Raw genomic sequence first — 21,794 nt, forward strand, 5'->3', positions numbered from 1 at the left:
CTGATATGACTTGGGCCGGCCCTATACGACCTTTACAACCTCTTAACTACGGGGGGTTTTGGATAGGCTTATAACTGAGGGAGCTTACACATCGGGGTGGGGGCGGCAGGGCTTATAAGCGGTATCAGAAATCTTATAAAAATTATGCAGCAAAGAAAACGGCGTTTGGGATGGTTTGGGGCACTGACCCTTGGCGTCCTTTTAATTTATGCAGTTATAAGAGAAAGCACTCTGTTTTGGCTCGCCGATATAATATTTCTTATTTTTTGTCCCTTTTTTGACTGCATCGATTCCTTGTATCAAGAAGCTACGTCGCGGACAGTGCACGTGTAGTATCGCAGCCCTCAAACTCTGCCTCTGTAATACGGACACTCTTCTCTGTCTGTTTGGCGTCCGTATTAAAGAGGTTCGCCTGCAGTGAGGATGATGGCCACATGAAACAGACACGAGAGTTGCGGTACATCCCCTAACAATGTGCAGGGTTAACCGCAAGAGACTGTTAAAGAGAGAAATTTAGGCTCGGAACCCTGTAGTTTGCCAAGACACTAACCTCTGACCCAATATAATTTCGTGTGTTCCTGTTTAAAATGCTTTACAACCCTTATACACACGTTCACATTCTTTCTTATACCAATTTATTCAGTTTATTACAAAGACGAATACGACAAATCGTTGAGGATGTAAAGCCGCTTTGAAGCAGCGATCAAGTTTTTCCTACAATCTGCCTTTTACCAAAATCAGAATTGCATATAGACATGCATGCCGCTGCATACATATAAACATGCATACTGCTGCACAAAGCATGCATGGTGTTGCGGAAGGACATGCATGTTGGCCACTTGCATGTTCGTTAGAGCATTAGTAGAGTCATCTTGTCCCGAGGAGATTTCTAGGCATTCGAAATTAAGAATAGTTTATCCATCCACTTTTCACTACATATATATCTTGAATATCTCTCGTTCCGGGTCTCCTGCTCCTGCGGAAACAACTGTTGTTCTGACGTCTTAAATTTCTTGGCCTTTTTTGTCATCACTGTCTTTACGTCAAAATCCTACAAAAAGCTTATTTTCACAGCATAAACGTTCGTCCAATAAGACAAGTTTTATTCTCTTTCCGTGTTTCATTCTTAACAGAACACTTCTCGTTCCAGGTCTATCTGACTCAACTCGCTCAACTGTCTGTAAATCTTGCTTGATGGCAGTGGCATAGCTTGGGGACTAGATGCTCTTCTTTGGTAACTGTTATGCACATTTTCTACGAAAAAAAAGAAGTGAGCGGATTAACATATTTGATTCTTTTCGAGATTATGCGAGCTGAAAACTTAATTTGTCACTCGACGGTTATTTTCAGCTAATATCAATTTATAGGTTACCAAGACAACAGAACGTAACCGAAAGACCTGATTCTGCTTCTTGAAATAGTTCCTTGGGTCTTAAGACGTAGCTTGAAGTTACTTACGGGCTTTATCGTATTTCCCTTACAAAGTGCACCCCCCCCCCCCCCCCACTCTCCTCTGACGCAGACAGTGGCTGCCTTACCTTTCATAGGTGGATACTTAAATGCCGTTCCAAATAGTGTTCGCTTTTGGAAAGCAGGGCTGAACATGTTTTTTTGCCTGCCGTCTGAGTTCCTTACCTTTATAGCGCTCAATTTGAGGTCCGCAGATAACTGAACCTCTTTGTTCTCCAGCCGTATACGGTAAAGTGAGGAACCTTGGTACAGTGCGAGTTAGATCAGGCTCCGAATAACTCCAGTTGTATGTTCCCTTTAACTGTCCACCCTTGAAAGAAGACAAATGTCTCTGAAATGGCGGCAAATCAAGTCCCACATATGCTGTGCTGTCCGAATTGCAGCGAGTATCGCTTAATATTGATTCAAAGCTCTTTGTTCTGCTAAGGTTTGGCAAAAGCTCCGAATGCAGAGCTTCGTCAGACTTGGGTCGCTGAGTGTCAAGCAAAGTCTCCGTGCCGCAAGTGCGTTTTGGAGTTGCTGGGTGAATAGAGTGCTGTCGTTCATTTGGCTCCTGTCTCTCACGTGTTGTATTTTCTGGAGCATGCACCATACCTCTTGCACTATTCGCTTCTGAAGCACTTAAGTCATTCGCGAAAGAGCGAGATCGAGCTTTTTGTCCTTGTAGCGATGTTTTCTGAGTTCTTTCAATGAAGGAACTGCTCCTCAAGGAATGTGGCAGAAAAGCATGAGATGATTTTGACCGCTGCACATTTACCAAAACTGGCGATTTCAGTGTGGTTGTCTTGATATCAGAGTTTGTACCAACAGGAAAATGGGTGACATGAACTGTTTGAAAAGTTGGTTCTGTTTGACTTGCTCCGCAGAAACGGTCCTTCGGTGAGGTCAATTGACGTTGTTTACTCTTCTCCGATAAATATTTTTTGCGTTCAATCTGATAAGGTTGAGTTTTATTGCTAATTAAACCTTTTGACAATTTGTCCTTTGCTGCTTGTTCGTTGTCAAACATCAGCTGACTCACTGAATTTTGTAACGGGTTTTTTACTCCATGTGTTGTTTTCTCTTCCGTTTTATGACCTTCTTTTAGAGTGAAGTCGCCATTTGATGTAAGAAGCGACTCGCTGTTTCCTGGTGGTCTTTCAAGTGAGGACGGCTCAAGGCTCTTTAAAGACGAGTGATCGTAACCTAAGAAAGAAGCATCAACAGTTAATAAAGGAAACTCGGTATGGTCTTAAAAGGATTCGACAGTGACAACTGTTTGTGGCGTGTGTGAGAGGATATAGTGGAGATTTGTTTTTTAACGCCCTGTGTTCCATGAGTGCCCTTTATCTGCTTATAATCGGTCTCCGGCAGACCTGTCCACTTAAGCACGCCAGACAGAAACAAGCTCCTACTACTCAAGGACTGGGGCTAAAAACACAGGTGCTCGTTTCTCTAAATAATGAAAATTCATATGACGCATGATTATAGCTACCTGAACATCCATACTTTCGACTCCGCTTTCCATCTAAACTGATTGTAGTCAAGCTATCGAGGTCTACAGGTAGTGCCAATTCAGAAGTAGGTTGGTTTTTATTTGGTGCGTTTTCAGTACCATTTATCTCATCTTGGTTGTTTGACGGATCAGTTGGAATACTAGACATGGATAAAGACGAATGCTGTTGTGGATTGGTTGTATCGGATATACTGGCCAAAGGATCCACAGTTTCTTCTCCACCTAGGAGCATTCCTGCTATCTGTTTTGCTTCGACTTCATCTTTGAAAGAAATACGCTTTCTAGTCAGCCCTGGACGTGCTTTGAACCTCGCAACACTTGTGTCCATTTCATAAGCATCGTTTAAAACTCCAGCCTGGTTATACCCAAGGGTTCCGGGATAGTCATTGCTATCAGGAACAATGCCAGAATCGTGATAACTGTTAAAAGAGGGGTTGTTCCTGATATTCCTGTTTGGTATCTTTTTTGAAGGTGGGCTTTTGGCAGTTTCACATGTGTGTGGCTCGTTTTGATCTCCAGAACTGTTTCGTGAGCCCAAGGACATTTTCCTTGAGCGCGTCCAGGGATCTGAATATAAAACACAACAATGTTAAAATAGATATATCAGAATTACGTCAAGGATACAAATACAAAAACACTTGCTTAGCTCGTCTGACATCTTTCAACTGCGATACCAGGTCTAACAAAAGACGCGTGTTCTTCCACCGAGGGGAAGGGTGCTTATTACTGACAGACCGCTTTTTTTTTCACATCACACCCAATCGTGTCAAATGAAAGAGAGATCTTGCGTTGGAAGGAATTGTGCCCTAACGTTGGAATAATAGTCGAGAAAAATAGAAGAAGATGAACCACAGATGATCTCAATGATAGTGTGATGGCGCCACCTCAAAGTTCATTCAGGATGATCTCAATGTACTTACGGCGCCATCTCTAAGGGAAGTGAAGATGGTTATCTTCTCAGCAGAAAGACGAACAACAGGGGTGCTAATTAGAATAGGCGCGTTTATAAATATATATAAAAAAACACTTTCGGGGGGAGGGAGGGGGGGCTTAGTTATTAGGATGGGGGCGCTTATTGGAAGGAGGGCGCTCAATCGAACCATGGCGGTGTACACATAACTGACATTAATATTTTGTGACATAGACAACAAATTATCAAACTCATTTAAAAGCACACATAAAAAAACAAAACAGTGCAAAAGAAACAAACATGGCGGTAAATGAAATGAGATATAATCTAAAACTAAACACAGAAAAATAAACATTTTGTTCCTTTTGGGGTGCTACTGCTTTCCGTTTAAGATCACTAATAATAAAGAACGTCAAACTTCAGTAGTTTCGGTTTCCTGTAATGCAAGATCACCACTGTTTTAAGAATACCTTAATGCCGGATTTCCTCGGCGAGGATAGTGAATTACTTTTGCTTGCTAGCTTATGGTTTCCTTAGCTGATAGGATAGAGCGGTTTTCACTTGAGTGTCGAAAGGGAATTGCGTTTGCTTTGGTTTTGCATTACTACGCTTAGTGATTGGCTTAAAGCCAAAACCAAAACCAATCCTGACTAGCTCGCGCACGTTTTCCCGCGCTTCGTGCCAGCTACGTGTATTTGCTTCTAGTTTTGATTGGTTCACTGGATTGTCTGTGTCCTTAGTGATTGGCCAGTGTAATTGCTTTGGTTTTGGTTTTACGACACTCAATTGAAAACTGCTCTAAAGCCCAAAGCTAAAAAATACTCCTTGAAACATCTTCACGTTTCCTTTTAAGATTTTAGTTCTCTGGTAGGAGAACTTGACAACGGAAATCGTCAAAAAATAGGAAACATACATTGAAAACCAAAACCTATGGAAATCAGTGAAGATAATTTATATTTCGAGTTATATTTATATCGGCGTATCCCTGTTCAGTAGCGACAGGCTTCATCAGGCCTGAAGTTCTTCAAAATATCAATAAAATACAAGGGAACGGGTTGATCATCACACACTTTCTTCTGTTATGATACTAGCAGTATGAAGAGCGCTTACAAAGGGAATACTGATCTTTTTGGCATAAACAAGAGATCTGAGATCCCTTGTACATAACTCTGTCTCGTTGTTAAGGTAGTTTTATCGCAGGACCGCAACTAGAATTTCATAATAAGAACATTCTTTGTACTTTGTAGATATACAAAGCCAGGCAAATATGAACTCAGATAAATAGATTTCAAACAGGGCCAGTTCAGCTGTCATTGTTTATCCTAACTGCCTGCTCAACAAACTCTGTATCTTGTTTTCGTGTCAAGTGTAGTAAAACTCAACTTACTTTCAGCATCGTAAGACGAACACAAACCACAGCAGTGAAGGCATTTACACAGGATGAACATGTATCCCCTTCTGTATGGCCTGCACATTGCTGCACCAATTATTGGGTTCATAACAGAGTTGATACCAACTAGCCGCATGGACCAGAAATGTGCATCAGGTGGAATTGTGAACCAGCCGCTGACATGTTGGAGAACGACAATCTGAAAAAAAAAACTTATTAAACAAAAGTACTGGACCGACCAATCCACAAAAGAGATTGTGATTGTGCATGGTGATGTCTTGGTTTTGTTACCGCCATTTTTATAAGGTGTAAAAACTAAGGTTGACGATTCAAACCTCTGTATGCGATTATTCTAGCAATGAAAGCTTGTTTTAGTCTCATCTCCAATTTTCAGGCCATTAGGCTCATCAGAAAAGTGTTGTCTTGCCTGCCCCCCCCCCCCCCCCCCTACCCCTACAGAACTTTGGTCCACCTCAAGAAACTTGTTTTAGTTCGTTTCTCGATGTCTTGGTAATAAATGTTCGTTCCTCCCAAAATGACAATGACTGTTATCTTAAAAAGATATTTTTCCCAATTTACTTATTGAGGCCAAGGCCGAAGCAGCATAATGCCAGTGTATTATTACCACCATCGAACAGAGGGATTTTGTCTGCGTCTCTGTGCCTGAAATACATATCTGTACTTCGTAGTCGTAGTTTCAACTTGTATCAATCCAAATATTGTGAGGCATTTATTATTTTCATTCTTTCGTTTCCCGCACCCTGCTGTGTAAAGTCTGAGCATGAAAGAGGCTGACCCATTTTGCTGCCGTTGAGACCTTGTCTTCAGTGTACAAACGTGATTTTAATTGGTTAAAAAATAAATTTACTCTGGAATATTTCATGGTGCATGTATATAACTCCAAAGCAATAGAGGATTGATATGTTCCACCGGCTCGGCATGCCCTCTCCCGGGGGGGGGGACTCGCATATGAAAGTGACGGGGATGCTCGTCGTCTCGCTTAGGGGTGTAAATTTCGGACTTTTGGTCTCGCTTAGGGTGTTCAGGGAAAAAACGCCCAAAACGCCAATATTTTTAGCCATAATGGTCTCGTTTATGGTTACACACGAAGAAATATACAAATATAAACTCCATTCTTAGTTTTTTGGTATCTTTTAGGGGTCAAGAAAGGCTTAAGCCACACCCAGATTGGTCTCTTTTAGGGGTTCTTTTCAAAATTTCCGACGAGCATCCCCGTCCGTTTCATATGCGAGTCCCCCCCCCCCCCGGGTGCCCTCTACCGCTACGCTTTTAATCACAATTTGATGATTAGTTCCGCTCTTTTTCCAGTTGAACCAACCGTTCAACACCGCATATTTTTTATCAGCAGTTTGCAATTGTTCATAATGAAATTTTCTATCTCAAAACCGCCGCGCGTGTTTGTATTCTTTGTTATCTTTATCTACTTATCTGTCTGCGGTAAATAAGGTCAACGTAAAATATGTCACTTATTTTTTATTATGCAACAATATTAAAATGGGTACTGTCTAAGTTTTTGGGGCGAGCCTAATCTGGCTGATAATCCACGAAAAAAAATGCGTGGCTGATTAGAACATCTGACTGGACTGATCTGGTGAGAATAAGTTTGAAACATTTCAAGCAGCCAAAAGAAACTTTCGACTGCGGAAACTAAAAATAATTAAATATCAGTTACCACAAAAAAATAAAGAGTTTGTCACAGGCCAAATTAATTTGATAGTCCACTGATTGCCTCAATATTTCAATTTTCTTCTCAATTTAATACGTATGGAATAACCCAGTTTATAGATATTAAATTCAAGGCAAAGTAAGCTAGATGGATAGACTAGCAACTTTCGTTTGGAGGGGTGATCTTCCACAAATCTCATCTATATTATGAAGAAAACTCGACAGGGCGATCTGATACAAGAAAAAAAATCAAATTTCCAAGTGTAGATTTTGACCTTCGATGTTCCAGGTCAAAAGCCATTTTTTTCCTCGTTTCTTTTCATTGATGTTCTAAAATGTTTCTTTATGCGGATATGATCAGAAGTTTGTTCTCACAACCAGCCTGTGCGAATTAGTTAAACAGCGTAAGGAGAAGGTAGAACTTGATAGAAAAACAATCGAGACTCGGCCAATTGCACAAACACGCTTTATCCTATTAACAACTACGTTGCATTTCTTTTACACCCTTCCCTTTGTGGTCGCCACAAAACCATTAATTGCATACCTTTGTTCTCAACGTGCAAAATATTAATTTAAACCGGAGGTAAAACAAACTGTGCGTCACTTAGCGCAACAAGGAAGTGCGGTCGTTTTGTTTCATAACAACAGAGACATTTCACAAATGTTTATAACTATATATTTGTACGTTGAAAGCTTCACGCAACTGTGATTTCTTTCGTGCCAGATCAATCAGGTAGTTTCTAAAAATACTGCCTTGTTGAACAGAGTCAATCAAACTAATCTAGGCATAAAAGCAGTACAACAGGAACCAATAGGAAACGCTTTGTTAAGAGTGGAACACAAAAAGTGTTTGTTTTGCCAAAGTGAGTCAAATAAATAGTCACCCTTTCCCACGAAACAAACGTGGTACAAAAATTTTCAGCAAAAGCATTCTTTTCAAGGATCTTACGACAATTTTCCTACTGTAAAACAATCAATCGAAATCAACTTGTTTATTTTTTTTGAAATAATTATATTCACGTTCAGAACAAACAAGTGAATAAATATATGCAAAGCTCAGTCTTATTTTCAGTTGCTCAGCTGTAACTATTATTGTGAAGGGTTTGTTCGGAGTGCTTCACAGCGCATGCAGGTACGCATGGAAGCGGTTTTCAGAATTACGTCAAATATCACAAGGAATACGCGAACATCCGAAATCTCGCGCGAGGTTAATTTGTAACAAGCCAGAGTTATAATAAGAATATGCGAGAATTATGTACCCAAAATAAACTATGTATTCGTTCGTTTAAAAAAAGCTTGATCACTGCGGTTTGGAAAGACTTCTTCTTCCACGTAACTCACCTCCTTCAATAGTGAAGATTCTCGTGAGTATTATTGAAATAAAATTTTTAAGGACCGGACAGTTTCGTGACGGTTTCGTTCGCATGCTGCAAGACAATGTTTGGCTTACTGAATAATCCAGGATTAATTGCATAAGTAACAATGAAGGGCGACGGTCTGTATCCATGGCTAACTGTTTTATTTTTAAACTGACAAAGCTGTAAAGCGCTGAGAAGTGATGATTCTAATTTTCCTCTTTATTTAACGCTGTAAAATTTTTTAAGCACAAAATTGTAATTGTAGTTTTAATTCAGTTTTTGCTTAAAATGGTTAAAATGTGAAAATAACTTGTTGAAAATTAATAGAGTGGGAAGAAAACTGAAAATAACGTAAACGGCTGGGACGGGGCATCAGATAGTCGCTGAACAGACAAAACAATGAGATAATTCACATGTCTCGCAGCATTACTAAAATCACACGACATCGACACCCAAAAAAAACATCGAAGTTGTTTAATAAAAATAGCGCACTAAACACGAAACAAGATGAAACGCCCAGGATCGCAAATAACACACAGAAAAATGAGTGAACTTACCAAGAAGAGAAGCCATGAAAGACAAAACGCCAACATCATAACAATCATGAGGCGAGCGAACATACGATTCATCGCTTGTCTTTTCTGATCCGCATTGTCAATGTCCCGTGTTGGAGTGGACATTCGTCGCTGGCGGCGAATGAGCCCTCTGATGCTAAACATAGCCCGTGTGTAGCAAAATATCACAACTACAAGCATAGAAATCCCCAAAACCAGCACGAAAATGCTGTAGCCCAAACGCGCTGGAATCGTGGAATCGAAGTCAAAATGGCAAAAGCTTCCGTTATTATACGACCTCATTTGGCCAACTCCGACCAAAGGTAACATGGAGTGGAGCCCGCTGAATACAAAAACTGCAATGATTGTGTAAATAAGTCGTTTCTTTGAGAGATAATGCTTGTACCTAAAAGGCCAACATATCGCCACATATCTATCAATGGCCATTACCGTCATCACAAGCATTATTCCGCTGTTTAGAGTAAAAGCTGTCCAGCCAAAGATACTGCACGAAGGCGAGCCTTCGGTCATTGCTATACCGCCTAGGTAAGCGATCAAAGTCATGTTTAACGGAATAAGCGCCTTTAACAGATCTGCAACGGCCAGGGTGAAGATCAAAATATCTGGGTTGTATTTCTTTTTGAAGCGGAGAATGACTATGATGGCTAAAATGTTCAGGATGATTATTAAAATCTCGAGCAACAACAGAGTGTAGCCTTCGAACCTGCGAACCTCTGCCATATTTGAGTTCGTTGACTTCGCCAATTGCCCTGTCGCAATACAACTTCACTACCGGCAGTAGTTGTCTTTCAAGTGTAAACACTGTATTTGTGTAATGCAGCGTCTTGATCGCAGCTCACATCCTTTATATGCTTGAACAGCCGGAAGTTCTTCCGTCAGTTCTCTGCTGCTGTAGCAACCTGAACCACGATTCCACGTTGCGGGTCTCCGGGGCAAGCCTGGCATCCCATATTTGAATGTAACGCAAGCTGTCAACCGGTTATAATACTAAGCGCTAGTTTAAGTTGTTTTTAGCAGATCTTAAACGGCTCGGCATGAAAAGCGATCTGTAATAAAGGAACAGTGTCAAAAGGATTTCGCTTTTAACTTTAACAATCCAAAAACTTGGGCTGATCTCTGTTTTGTGTGTCTCTGGACAGTTGCAAATTGATTTTGACTCTTGAAACGTGCTAATCCTTGAAACCCTGGCTTATTCTTGGCTGGCCACCAGGACGCTAACGAATCTATTCAAATTGAACGTCTTAGCCTAAATATTGACTTTTGATCGTAAAACTTTGGATATCGGTTGGTGCTTGACAATGGCCTGTCACATTTCGGGAAGGTATTTGTACAGGAACAAACAAAGCACCGAGGTCTTGACACTGATTGTTGTTTCATAATTGGAAAACCATGCCTTACATGTTTGGACAGACGGCGCGTTTTTTTAGAACTCTGGCTTCTGTGGTTGTCATTTTTCCGACGAATTGATATAGTTGATCCCTAATGCTGAAAAGAACTGTTGGCGCGCGCGGATCTGACAGCAACGAAACAGTTGAATAAGCTGTACTCAAGATATTTATTGGCGTTGTCGGAATTCAAAGTGATGACAGATAATTAAGCAAAAACATAGCAATCATTCCTGTATTGTCTTTCGATAAAAGATTTAAATAGCTACGTAATGGACTGATTGGTATTCATAAAATAATTGACTGATTCTTTATTTTTTCTCGCGTAAGCCATTGAGGAGGGTCCAAGATAGGTTTGGGATACAACAAATTTTAGGAGTGCCATGATGCGGGATGTAATTGTCTTGCTGGGAGCGGGATGCATTCCTTTTAATTTGTTTGCGGGGTGCCGGTTCAAAACGCTTTTCCAAGGGGTGCCCTTTATAACCATTTTAACCAAAAATCTCGTTCATTTTTTTTGGAAAGCAAACGGAACAATTCTTTTCTAGAAAACCTTTTTAGAAATTGTGGACTAGGTTTTAAGGTAGTCCTTTCATTTAGGTTTCGTACTTATACAGTACGATTTCGAACCGTCCGACAACTGGGACATCTATATGTACCATTTTCCATTCTCTTCCCTTCTCCTTTTCAGCTCAGGTATCCCACGAAAAACAATAACCGGAAATTAAAGGGACTGTGTCATGGTTGAGTTAACTTTATTTTATTAAATTTTGCCAAATACTTGCTATGAAACTTTATGTTTGCAAAGAAAATCATTCTATGGATCTAAATGACAAAACCATAGCTTCATTGCAACCAAGTGTGTCTCCCGAGCGATAGAATTTTAAGTTCAAGCAAACGAGACTAACTTTGAAAACTGTTAAGCCCAACAAAATCCGCAATCCGTTTCAATCTTCGACACTTTTGGCCATCCGTACCTTCTTCTGGGGGGGGGGGCGTATTTGATGTGTTATTGAAATGTTCCTTTACTGTTTTAAGAGGTTATTTCTATATTTCACCAAATTTGACGGTCATTTCCTATGACTAAATTTGGCTAAAATCCGTGACGCAGTCCCTTTTAAATGGACATCACTGTCAATGTACTCGGCCCCTCCTCCAACCTGGGAAAAGGTGCAAGTGCGGTATAAAGCGAAAAAAAAAGACGTGACCGTCACGTAACACGAGACAAAATTCGGCGAGCGGAGCGAACCAACCGCGGTCTGGTAACACGCTCGGCAATCTGATCATTTTCATTTTTTTCCTTTTCTTTCCGACCCATATATACACCACTAGAGTAGTAATGTACTACACTCTGAGGCAAATTTGCCTTAGAGATGTAGTACATCACTACTTCCAGTGCTGGATACAAAATATGGGACAAAAATGGATTCAAATATTGGAATCAAATATTAGAATCAAAAACTGAAATTCAAACCCTAGAAAACCAAGCCTGTAAAACCAAGCCTGAAAACATTCTTATAATCTTTTTTATTTTTTTACTGGCCTGAATTCTAATCTGGAAATTAAATCTTGAATACAGTGCTGGCAATACGCGATAGCTTTTTTGGCAGATCATCCGTTTTACCTAAAATTTTAAAAGGATCAAGCCTCGCTCCATCTTTATCCAACTATATATTAACTTAAGTTTTTAATTTTTTAAGTAGAATATTTTTGTATTAAAAATGAAAATATGTAAACCAAGCAAAGCAGATTATTTTTGACAATATTTAAAATCAAATGCTCTTATAGTTTAATTGAAAACTCTTGGATCTTAGTGGGTTTAAAAATCAAATCGCTCGCTCTGCTCAAACCCTAGGTCAAATTAATATCCATATGGTATTGTATTTATACAGTCATCTGATATGTGCTTAATGACTCGTTTGTCATATCCAAAGCTGTATACTTTTTCCTCATATTTGTTTACAATTTGTTTATTCTGTCTGGTTATTTTATTTTCATTTACTAATGTGAGTTCTTTGATTTCGTTCTTTACAATTTTAATCATATTTGCGTGATTCAGTATCTGGGAATTTTCATGGTTTAACCTGAAACCTTTAATAACACATTTCTGTTTATTATTTCCATATGTGAAACTGTAATTCTTTGGACCTCCAGAAACGAATGAATTATTTATAGCTTCACCCTCTAATTCATCTGTTAAATCACCTAACATATCACCTGTTTCTATCACCTTACTATTTTGGGATTCGATATACACAATACTATCTGTATCAAAATATAATACCTGTTTATCCAAATAGTCAAGTTTTTCATACAACATTAACCGTGCACTGCTAGTCGTGAAACAGGCTACATAGATATTTGTATTATAGGAATTATCAACAAACTGATCCTTATAAGTGTAACTCATCTGTACCATCTCATCAGTTATGAAATTCATGTTTAAATTACCTAAAGTATCGTCGAGAACTACTTGATAAAATTCATTTATATCAGTTACGTATTTACATTGATTCATGTTATTTCGTTGTCCAAATTTACCCCAAAGTGAGTTCAAGCACATTTTTGCAATAGCTCGTAGACCTGAATTTTCATGTAATTCACCTAATTCAATGTCTAATTTATTTTTGACTTTATTTCTGAACATCATTTCTTCTTTGTCATTTTTAAAATTATATTTTGTTGATTCGAGTTTTAACTTCAGGAATTTTTTTATATAACCTTTGAATAGATCATCGGATGACTTCTCAAAATGCCAAACCTCATATATTTTTATAATTTTATAGCCTTTTTCAATGGCCTTATTGACCTCATCTGTTGTCCATGTGCCTACAAATGCTCGTTCATTTTCACTATGTTGGCATCTTTCTTGTTGTTTTGATTTAGCACATGATATACACAGAGGGAACATTAGCTTTTCAGCCTTTTCACATTTGATTCTCTGAGGTAAAACAGGATGGTATAATTCTCTTGGGGGTAAAATTTTGCATTTTATGAATCCATACCATTTCTTATCGTATTTTTCTGGCGATATAATTTTTTCAGGATGACCTATGGGATATTTTTTGTAGAACTGAACTGATGGATACAGGGAACAAAAATCAACATATTTACCACATTCACCTTCTTTGAATTTATACAGCAGTTTTACAGCATTTGTTCGTCCACCATAGAAAGCATCTCTCGGGTTTAGTGGGGCAATCACTTCTCTATTCCAATCATTTTTATAATATTTTTGGAAACATTTATCATTTTTTAATTTACATTCCCACATTTCAATAAGATTGTAACCAGCAGATGTTATTTTGTTATTTTTAGCTTGTGTTTTATTATACAAAGTGCCCATATCGCATTGATTCTTATTATTGATAACATCAGGTTTGTAACAATCTGGACAACCATGCCAGAAACAACCTTGAAATTCATAAACAGTATTTGTTTCCTTACAAAAACCATCAACTTTTAATTTGTTATTGATGAGTTTTTCACCTCCTGCCAAAGCATGCTGGATCTTAATATTATTTTTCTTGCTTATGTAATCAAGCCATGCAATACTGACTGCACTATGGTTTTCTGTTTGAACAACATTATCAACCACAGCTATAGTATCTTTTGGCATATAATTACCTCTGTAAATAGCCATGCACACCCCAGCAATTGTGATGTATTTTAGTGGATCGATATTTTCTTGGATCATGAAATCTTGTCTGAATTTTAACATACACCTTCTTAATATATCAACATCTGACCTACAGTATTCAATTATTTCTTTTTTGAAATCGAAAACATAATTTTCCTTTACACGTTCATCATACCATTGTAAAAATTTTTGTCTATCGTGGGTTTTCATTTGATTATACCCATAATGCTTTTTAGAAGGTATTTCTCCTATATAGTTTTGATTACAAATTTTGTTGAAATAATGTGGGAAATATCCTTTTTTCAGCTCATCTAAGCCAAACGTTTTTGGAAACGATGATAAGGGTTGTTGAATAAAATTTAAACTGTCGATTATTTTGATTCTTAATTGTGAAATTTCCATCATCATAATTTTTGCACCATTGTAAATACAGTAAGGTTTAAAACCATTATCAATACACCATTTAAGAATAAAATGGGAGTCGTACCCTTTGGAATTGTGAGCCAGAAGTGTGTATCCTTTATATTTTTCATTAAGAATACCACTACAAAAACTATTAATATCATTGAAGATTGATTCATTACCATTGAAATCATGGCCGATAGCTAAATTAACTTCATGTGTTCCAGTGTTTTGTGTACATTCGAAATCGAAAAATAAATATTTTTCATTATACGTTCTACATGAGTAGCAATAATCTTTTCGTTTTATGTTTTTATTTAATCTGCAAGGATTTTTGTTATCTTTGATGCAATTTCCACCCTTACACTTGATCTTTTTCATGAAACATTTATGTTTGCTTTCACAATAGCTATTACAATTATTACACATTTTGTAACCACATTTATGTATTTTAATATATGGTTTTAGGATGATTTGATTGCATTTTAAACATTTTGCTACACTGATACACACTGAATCATCATCATCTTTTTTCGATCGATTTCTTGTATGGTTTTTAAAGCAACTTTTACCATGAAAAACACGATTGCAGTGTTTACAGGTAACGTCTTTACCATTGCATTTATTACCGTCTGGGAAATATTTAAAGCAAGAAAGGCATTTTTGGGGGCATTTATGTTTATCACGTCTTGTATAAGCTTTTTTGCAACTATGACAGTAATATGCTACATTTAGAAAAGCTGTCATTGATTTTATGACATCAAAATGATTCCGTGTTTTGTATAAATAAATTTTGTTAATTTTACCATTATTAGCTGTATATATGATTTCATTAAACTGCTCAGAATCGATAATGTTAATCTCAATATCTAAATGTGATGCAAAGCTATTTACATCTTCTAAAGAATTTCCATAATCGTTAATTTCAACATTAGCATTATTATGAAGTTCTTTGGCTTGAATTTCTTGTAGTTTTCTGCTTTTATTGAACCCATCTTTCAACTGAGTTGTGGTGTAATTCTCAGGGTGTAAATTAGCATAAGCTGTTACAATGGCCCTAGCAAGGCATATTGAGTCGGTGTTTTTTATGGTGATAATACATTGCTTTCTATTCACTGTTTGTATTGATAAATATAATCTTCCTTTACCACTGGGTATTTTGACAGATTGAATAATTATTATGCAATTTTCTAAATCTATCTCTTTATATTCTAAAGTATTGATTATGTCTAAGAGTTGATTTAACTTGAAATCAAAAATTTTTATCATTTTTGTTGATATAGGATTATTTAATTCATCATTTAAAATTACCAATCTGAGTCTGTCATTACCTTTTAACTGTCTTTTCTTTATTGCCATTTCAACCATTTTTTCAAAAACACTAAAAATTTCATTTTTATTGCTTATAGCATTTTTACGTACATTTATTTTGAACTCATTAGTGTAAGCATTGAATTTTTTATTTTCGGTATTTCCAATTTCAGTTATTTTAAATAGAGGCTGGTCATTGGATGTTGTATCATAAATGCTGTCATCGAAATTAAATTCATTTGTGAGTTTAGTTCTTGAAATTGGATTTTGACTGCTAATCAGCTTCTTGTGTTGTTGTTTAATTTTGTTCATCATCTGTTTAAAGTGAGCTTCTCTAATTGAATTTTCCATTTGACTGAGTTGTGCATCACGTATTATACTGTCGTTTTTGTCCCGTATAGCCTTATCCAAAGTCTTATCGTTTCGATATTTATGTACTTTGTTAATCACTGCTTGTCTGGTACTCTTTTTCACCAAATCCATCCATGAAAAACCCATTTTTTTAGCATCAGCTAGGTAATCATTGGATAATTGTTTGATAAAGCTTATTGTTTTAGTTTTTGGTTTGGGTTTGGGTTTGTTTGTTGGTTTCTTTATTGGTTGAACTATTGGTTTGTTTTGGGGTTTTGGTTTGGTTACGAGTTTGGGTTCAGCCTTTGTGATGCTATCAATCAACACTAAATTACCAATACTGTTATTATTTTTGTCACCATTTTCATTTACAACGACTTTATCATCAGGAATTTCGTTATAAAATGTTCTAAATATAAAGTCTTTCACTAATATCTTTTTCTTGAGATTATAAGGGTTATCATAGTCTTTTTCTGCGATATATATATAAGGATATTCATCTTTATCAATACCCGGTTTAACTACTTTCATTTTTGGAATATTGAGTATATCTCCATCCGAAGTAGCACCAAGAGTGTTATCAACACTATTTATAAAAAATTGTTTATTGTTATGATTAATGGTATTTTGGTCCATATTATAATTAGAGATATTATTTTTAATAGCGTTTTTAGATGTGAGTACTGATGAGATCACATCTTGAGTTTTTAGCGGGTTTTTAAAATTTTTTTTTTCCATTTTTTATACTATATGAAATTATTATTTCTTTAAGTGTCTTATAGTAAAATTATTTTTTTTTATTTTTTTAATTTCATGTTTTTGAATAACTAGATATATTTATATATTTAGTCATTGTTAAAGTGCATGAAAGTGTTTTATTGTGTATTGTTATTATCAATTATTTCAAATCTATCATCATCTTCTATTGCTTTGATAACAGCATTTTTGATATGTTTTTTTGACTTCAAATGTGTCCATTTAGCTGCTAATGAACTATCGTAATTACATATATCGCATTTCCATCGTTTATTTAACATATACTTAGTCTTTGAATTTTTGATAGCGTTTATTCTATCAGCGTCGTTATCATACTTTAAATTTCTTCCCATTTTCTCTTATTATACTATAAATGATATTTCTTTATATCTTTTACTATAAATATATTGTGCGTTTAAAAATAACCAGTAATAAAATATTATTGGTTGTCATCAACAACAATAACAGTATCATATCAATACTGTGTAACCAGCCTTATAGCCTTCTTCAATATATGTTACATAACTTGTCTTTATATATGTGACTGTTATAGTGCGTTTAGATATAAACAGATAATTATTTTCTTTAATATATATATAGAATGACTGATATAACATTAAATATCAAACACCTTTTAGAATCTGATCAAAGCTCGAATGATATAGCCTTCATTAATAAAATGTATTGTATTCAGAGCATCCTTAAAACAAATATTTGTATTATTAAAATGCTATCTTCAGACATATCAAATGAAGACAAAAATCATGTACGTTTAAAGTGTATACCTGAAGACCAGAAAAGACGACGTGGAAGACCTCGTAAAGATCAACATTAAATAAATAATTATTCAGTTTACGGTTTTAGCCATAAGTTATAAATGATTAATGACTAAACCATTGACCGAAAAAACCTGCTGACGCGTCAGCAGGTATTTTAATCTGGTGTGATTTCTATTGACCAATCATATTTCAACAAATTTTACTCAAAAAGTTTACACAAAAGTTTACACAAAAGTTTACACAAAAGTTTACTCAAAAGTTTACTCAAAAAGTTTATTCTGAAATTTACTGCCAAACACAGCTGTGCCGTGAAGTTATGTGTGTTATATATATAATGCCTTGTAATTCTGAAATCCACTATGATTTAAAAATTTTAAAAGAACCTATATGCCATTTATGCGATCAACTATTGATAGAAGGTAACAAGGATGCTGAGCCATGCTGTAGTAAGCAGGATATGTCAAATCAAAACGGTATAAATGTTTGTATTAATTGCGGTTTGGTTCATGGTTCTATTTATTACAATGAGTTCATTGATTTTTATGCAAATATGGATAAAATACGCCGAAAATCGGTATATCATCGGAAGTATCACGTTGAGAATGTTTTAAACGATTTATGTATTAAAAATAGGGTACAATTGACTAGTGATCAAAGGAATCGAATTTATAAAGTGTTTGATATTATCGAATCCGGCGCTATTCCTGTTGTAAACAAAGGTAGAAAAAGACTTATATCAACCAAATTCATAATTAAACAGCTTTTTTTGATGATGAATCTACCTTGTGAATTTATCAAAATTAGCAAAAGCAAGAAAACGTTAGCCTATTATCGATTGTATTGGAATGAGATTTTGTCATTAAATTTTGGCGAAATAAATCGGATCATCCAATAAATTTCTTATCATATTTTCGTAGGTACTTGTCGATTATCGGACAGGTATCCGTCACATAATCGTCAATGTTCTTCATTGAAATTATGACGCTAGACGGATTGTAATCACCGCATCTCATCGTGTTTTTAATTGAGTTGAGTAAATGCTGGTAGCTCTGATATGCATATGTACTATTTTGAATTTTTAAATCGAGATTTTGATGATGCATCCAGCCTTGTATTAAAAGCGCTATTGTACTAATTGCAACCAAACTAACACCTCCTGTAGCAATACTTGATGAAATGGAGCCGGATGCAAAGAGAATAGACAATGAATTCCCTAATAATTTCCATTTTTTGAAACGTTTAACAGCCTGCTTATAAGCCCAACATTTTCGATGATATGTTTGATAATAAGCTTTCAATTCTATAATTTGTTCTTCAGTCAGTTCGCTTGATATATGGTTCCATGTAAATATGCATTTTCGATGTTTAGTCATATATATTAGTTATATATGATTTTTTTGCTTTATCATTTTGTTATTTTACCATTGCGCTTGTTCTTTATTGTGTAATACAGCTTCCTTATGTTTTGAATTAATCTATCAATAGAATCAATAATATTGCTAACCAATTTCACTGTTTTCATATAAGTGAATTAGATAAAATCGTTGGAGTTAGATAATTTATTCAAAGAATACATCGTATGTTTTATCTAAAAATTGAATTTTATGATAGATGGGCCCATTTATCGGGTATGTATTTTTACTAAAACCGATTCTTTGTATATAGTAACCTGAAGAAATTTGAAGGCTAGATGCATTCAGCGTATACCCCGAGAAAATTTTATCGAGACTAATGCCGTTATTACAAATACCTATTCTAAATTGATTACCTATTTTAGTATACCAGAGATTCAAATATTTACCTATATAACCAGCTCTAATTTGCTCATAAGATACATCTAAATCATAATCGAGTGATAACTTATTAGACTCTACTTTCACCCATGGATAGGAAAAACTACTAACATTGTCGAAGTTAATTTTAATTCTTTCAGCGGATTTATAGTCATATTTAAATACCATATATATAGTCCAGTCATCGGATTCAGTGACATTTTCATTTAAATTAATTTCGAAACCACTCATAAAGCCCTTTTTTGGATCAAAATCTGATAACAATTTTGTGGGATTAAAGACAAGATTGCCATTTAATCCAGACACTACAGCACCGTTACTATCTGACATGATGAATTCAGATGGATCTGTTAGATCATAAAAATACTCGAAAATTTTATGGTAATAGCTGATGTTTCTTTTTTTATCCATTTTTAATTCAAGATCAGACTTCAAATTGTCCCGAAAATTTTTTAACTGTTCAAAATTAACAGCTTGGTCATTAGTAGTAGCTGGTTTAATACCATAAATAGCCTTTGTTTTCATATCAATCGATGCATTGAAAGCTATTCTATCATTTTCAACATAATATAGCTGATCGTATATCCTAGGATCAACGTTACTCTGATAACCTTTTATTCCATAAATCACGATATATGTTTGTAATTTTGGGACATATGCGTTCCCTGATTTCATCTTTAAAACGATATCAACATAGAGATAATTATTAGGATGTTGCTGATATTTATTAATTTGTGCTATTGTTCGACTATATCCATCATAAACTCGCGTAGTTGATTTGTCGATGTTGTCGATTGATGATACAATATCGATATCTAGACTATCATGATCTATTTCAGCTGGAAAAAATAGCTCGAAAACCATTGTGTATCGATTGATTGGTAAACTATATACATTGATACCTAATCTGCTTGAGTAGTATCCTTTATTGCTGTCAAGTACCAGCTTACTGTCTACAACTTTCGTATTGATCTTATGGTATGAATTCGGATGATCGATTAAACTGCCTAACTTTATATCATCTTCCTCGCTTAATTGATTGATACTATCGGCCATTATATGGGCAAACGTGTTTTCTTGGCCAACGGAAGTTATATGACTGCTATCAACATGATCAAGCATATATTTTTTGTTTACAGCGTCTGTATCATTGGTTGGGTTTTTTAGATGGGTTATATTATACCCACCCATATGGAGATTTGCCTGCATCATGTTACTACCGTGAATATCAAGCTTGCTTTGAATTTTTTGAGTCAAAACGCGTCCTACGACCTTCTTTAAAAAACTGTTATCAACGTACGATTTGTCTGCTTTGTTTTGAAGGCTTTGAGCTAAGACACCTCCTGATTTCTTCGTTAAATATGTATTATCAGCGTACGATTTGTCAGCCTTAGTAGCAAGTTTGGTATCAATTTCAGTCCTTACTTTGTTATCCTCAACACTAACATAGCCTACGTTTGGTACAGATCGATCGTTATATAAACTTGGATAATACACTTCGGTATTTTGCAATGAAAGGCCGGCACAATCAAACACTGTTTCATTTCTGTTCTTTTTAAGGAAGAATTGGTTAAGATATCGTTTATTTACGGCCGTCTCGAGATCCCTTGAATAATTTTCAATTGAATCATCAATCGCAACGTCATCAGGCGTTTTTAGCCCTATTACTCTCTTTTTATTCAAATTGAAATTACCTTCAGGCGTAACATCAAAGCCGACTCCTGGGTCACCCTTTTCACCTCGAGGGCCTTTAATTGGTGTAATATTAGTGTTATTTGATTGTAATAAACCGTTTGAGTAACTCATATTATATCAATCAGTTATATTATATTATATTTTTTCATTGAAATTCTTAGTTACGAATTTTCGTGGCTTATCAATATATAAAAAGCTAAATGGGTCTGCAGTTGCTTTGAGATAGTCGTTTTTACTGATTCCAAGTTCTCTGCAAATCATTCCTTGTTCATTATTAGATGGGAATTCGAAAATACAGTGATGAGTACAATTTAATCTGATTGTTTTATCGGTATTATAATAGCTTTGAGATAAATAAATGCAACTGCAATTTTTATTTCTTGAATTTGTAAAATAGTTGCGTATTTCGCTATCATTTTTTGATCCCGTATTGAGATAATCGTCAAAGATGACTAGTTTTTGGCCTTCATCTGATATTTTATCAAGCGGTATTATTTTATCATTACTTGCTTCAATAACAGAATAACCAGCCTCTTGACTAATGGGTTCAAAGGTATTGAAAAGATGTTGATATTTCGATTGCTGAAGATTTTTCCCATAAAGATATATTTTATCATAAAACAAAAGCCGGTATATCATATCAAGTAAAAGGTTGGTTTTACCCCCACCCGAGGGAGAAGAAATCAACATTCTGAAACATTGATTTGGCATGAAATCGTATAGTTGTCTAAAGTTTGAGGCCATATCGTCTTTAGTGTCATAATTCGGTATTCTCATTATATTATATGGGTATATTAT

The 21,794-nt window shown here is 35.7% G+C and overlaps 1 protein-coding gene across 1 annotated transcript; it reads right to left on the minus strand.

Moving 5' to 3' along the window:
* Nucleotides 1-618: 618 nt before the first annotated feature.
* On the minus strand, nt 619-10,404 carry LOC144655920 (uncharacterized). The gene is made up of 5 exons (XM_078516106.1): nt 8,867-10,404; nt 5,263-5,464; nt 2,945-3,532; nt 1,636-2,655; nt 619-1,254 (listed from the first exon to the last, which is right to left on the minus strand). The coding sequence occupies exons 1-5, from the start codon at nt 9,602-9,604 to the stop codon at nt 1,127-1,129; spliced, it is 2,676 nt and encodes an 891-aa protein (XP_078372232.1). The 5' UTR covers nt 9,605-10,404; the 3' UTR covers nt 619-1,126.
* Nucleotides 10,405-21,794: the final 11,390 nt, after the last annotated feature.

This window comes from Oculina patagonica, chromosome 6 (genome assembly GCF_052425735.1).
Source record: "Oculina patagonica isolate OP01 chromosome 6, crgOcupat, whole genome shotgun sequence".
Classification (NCBI taxonomy): domain Eukaryota; kingdom Metazoa; phylum Cnidaria; class Anthozoa; order Scleractinia; family Oculinidae; genus Oculina; species Oculina patagonica.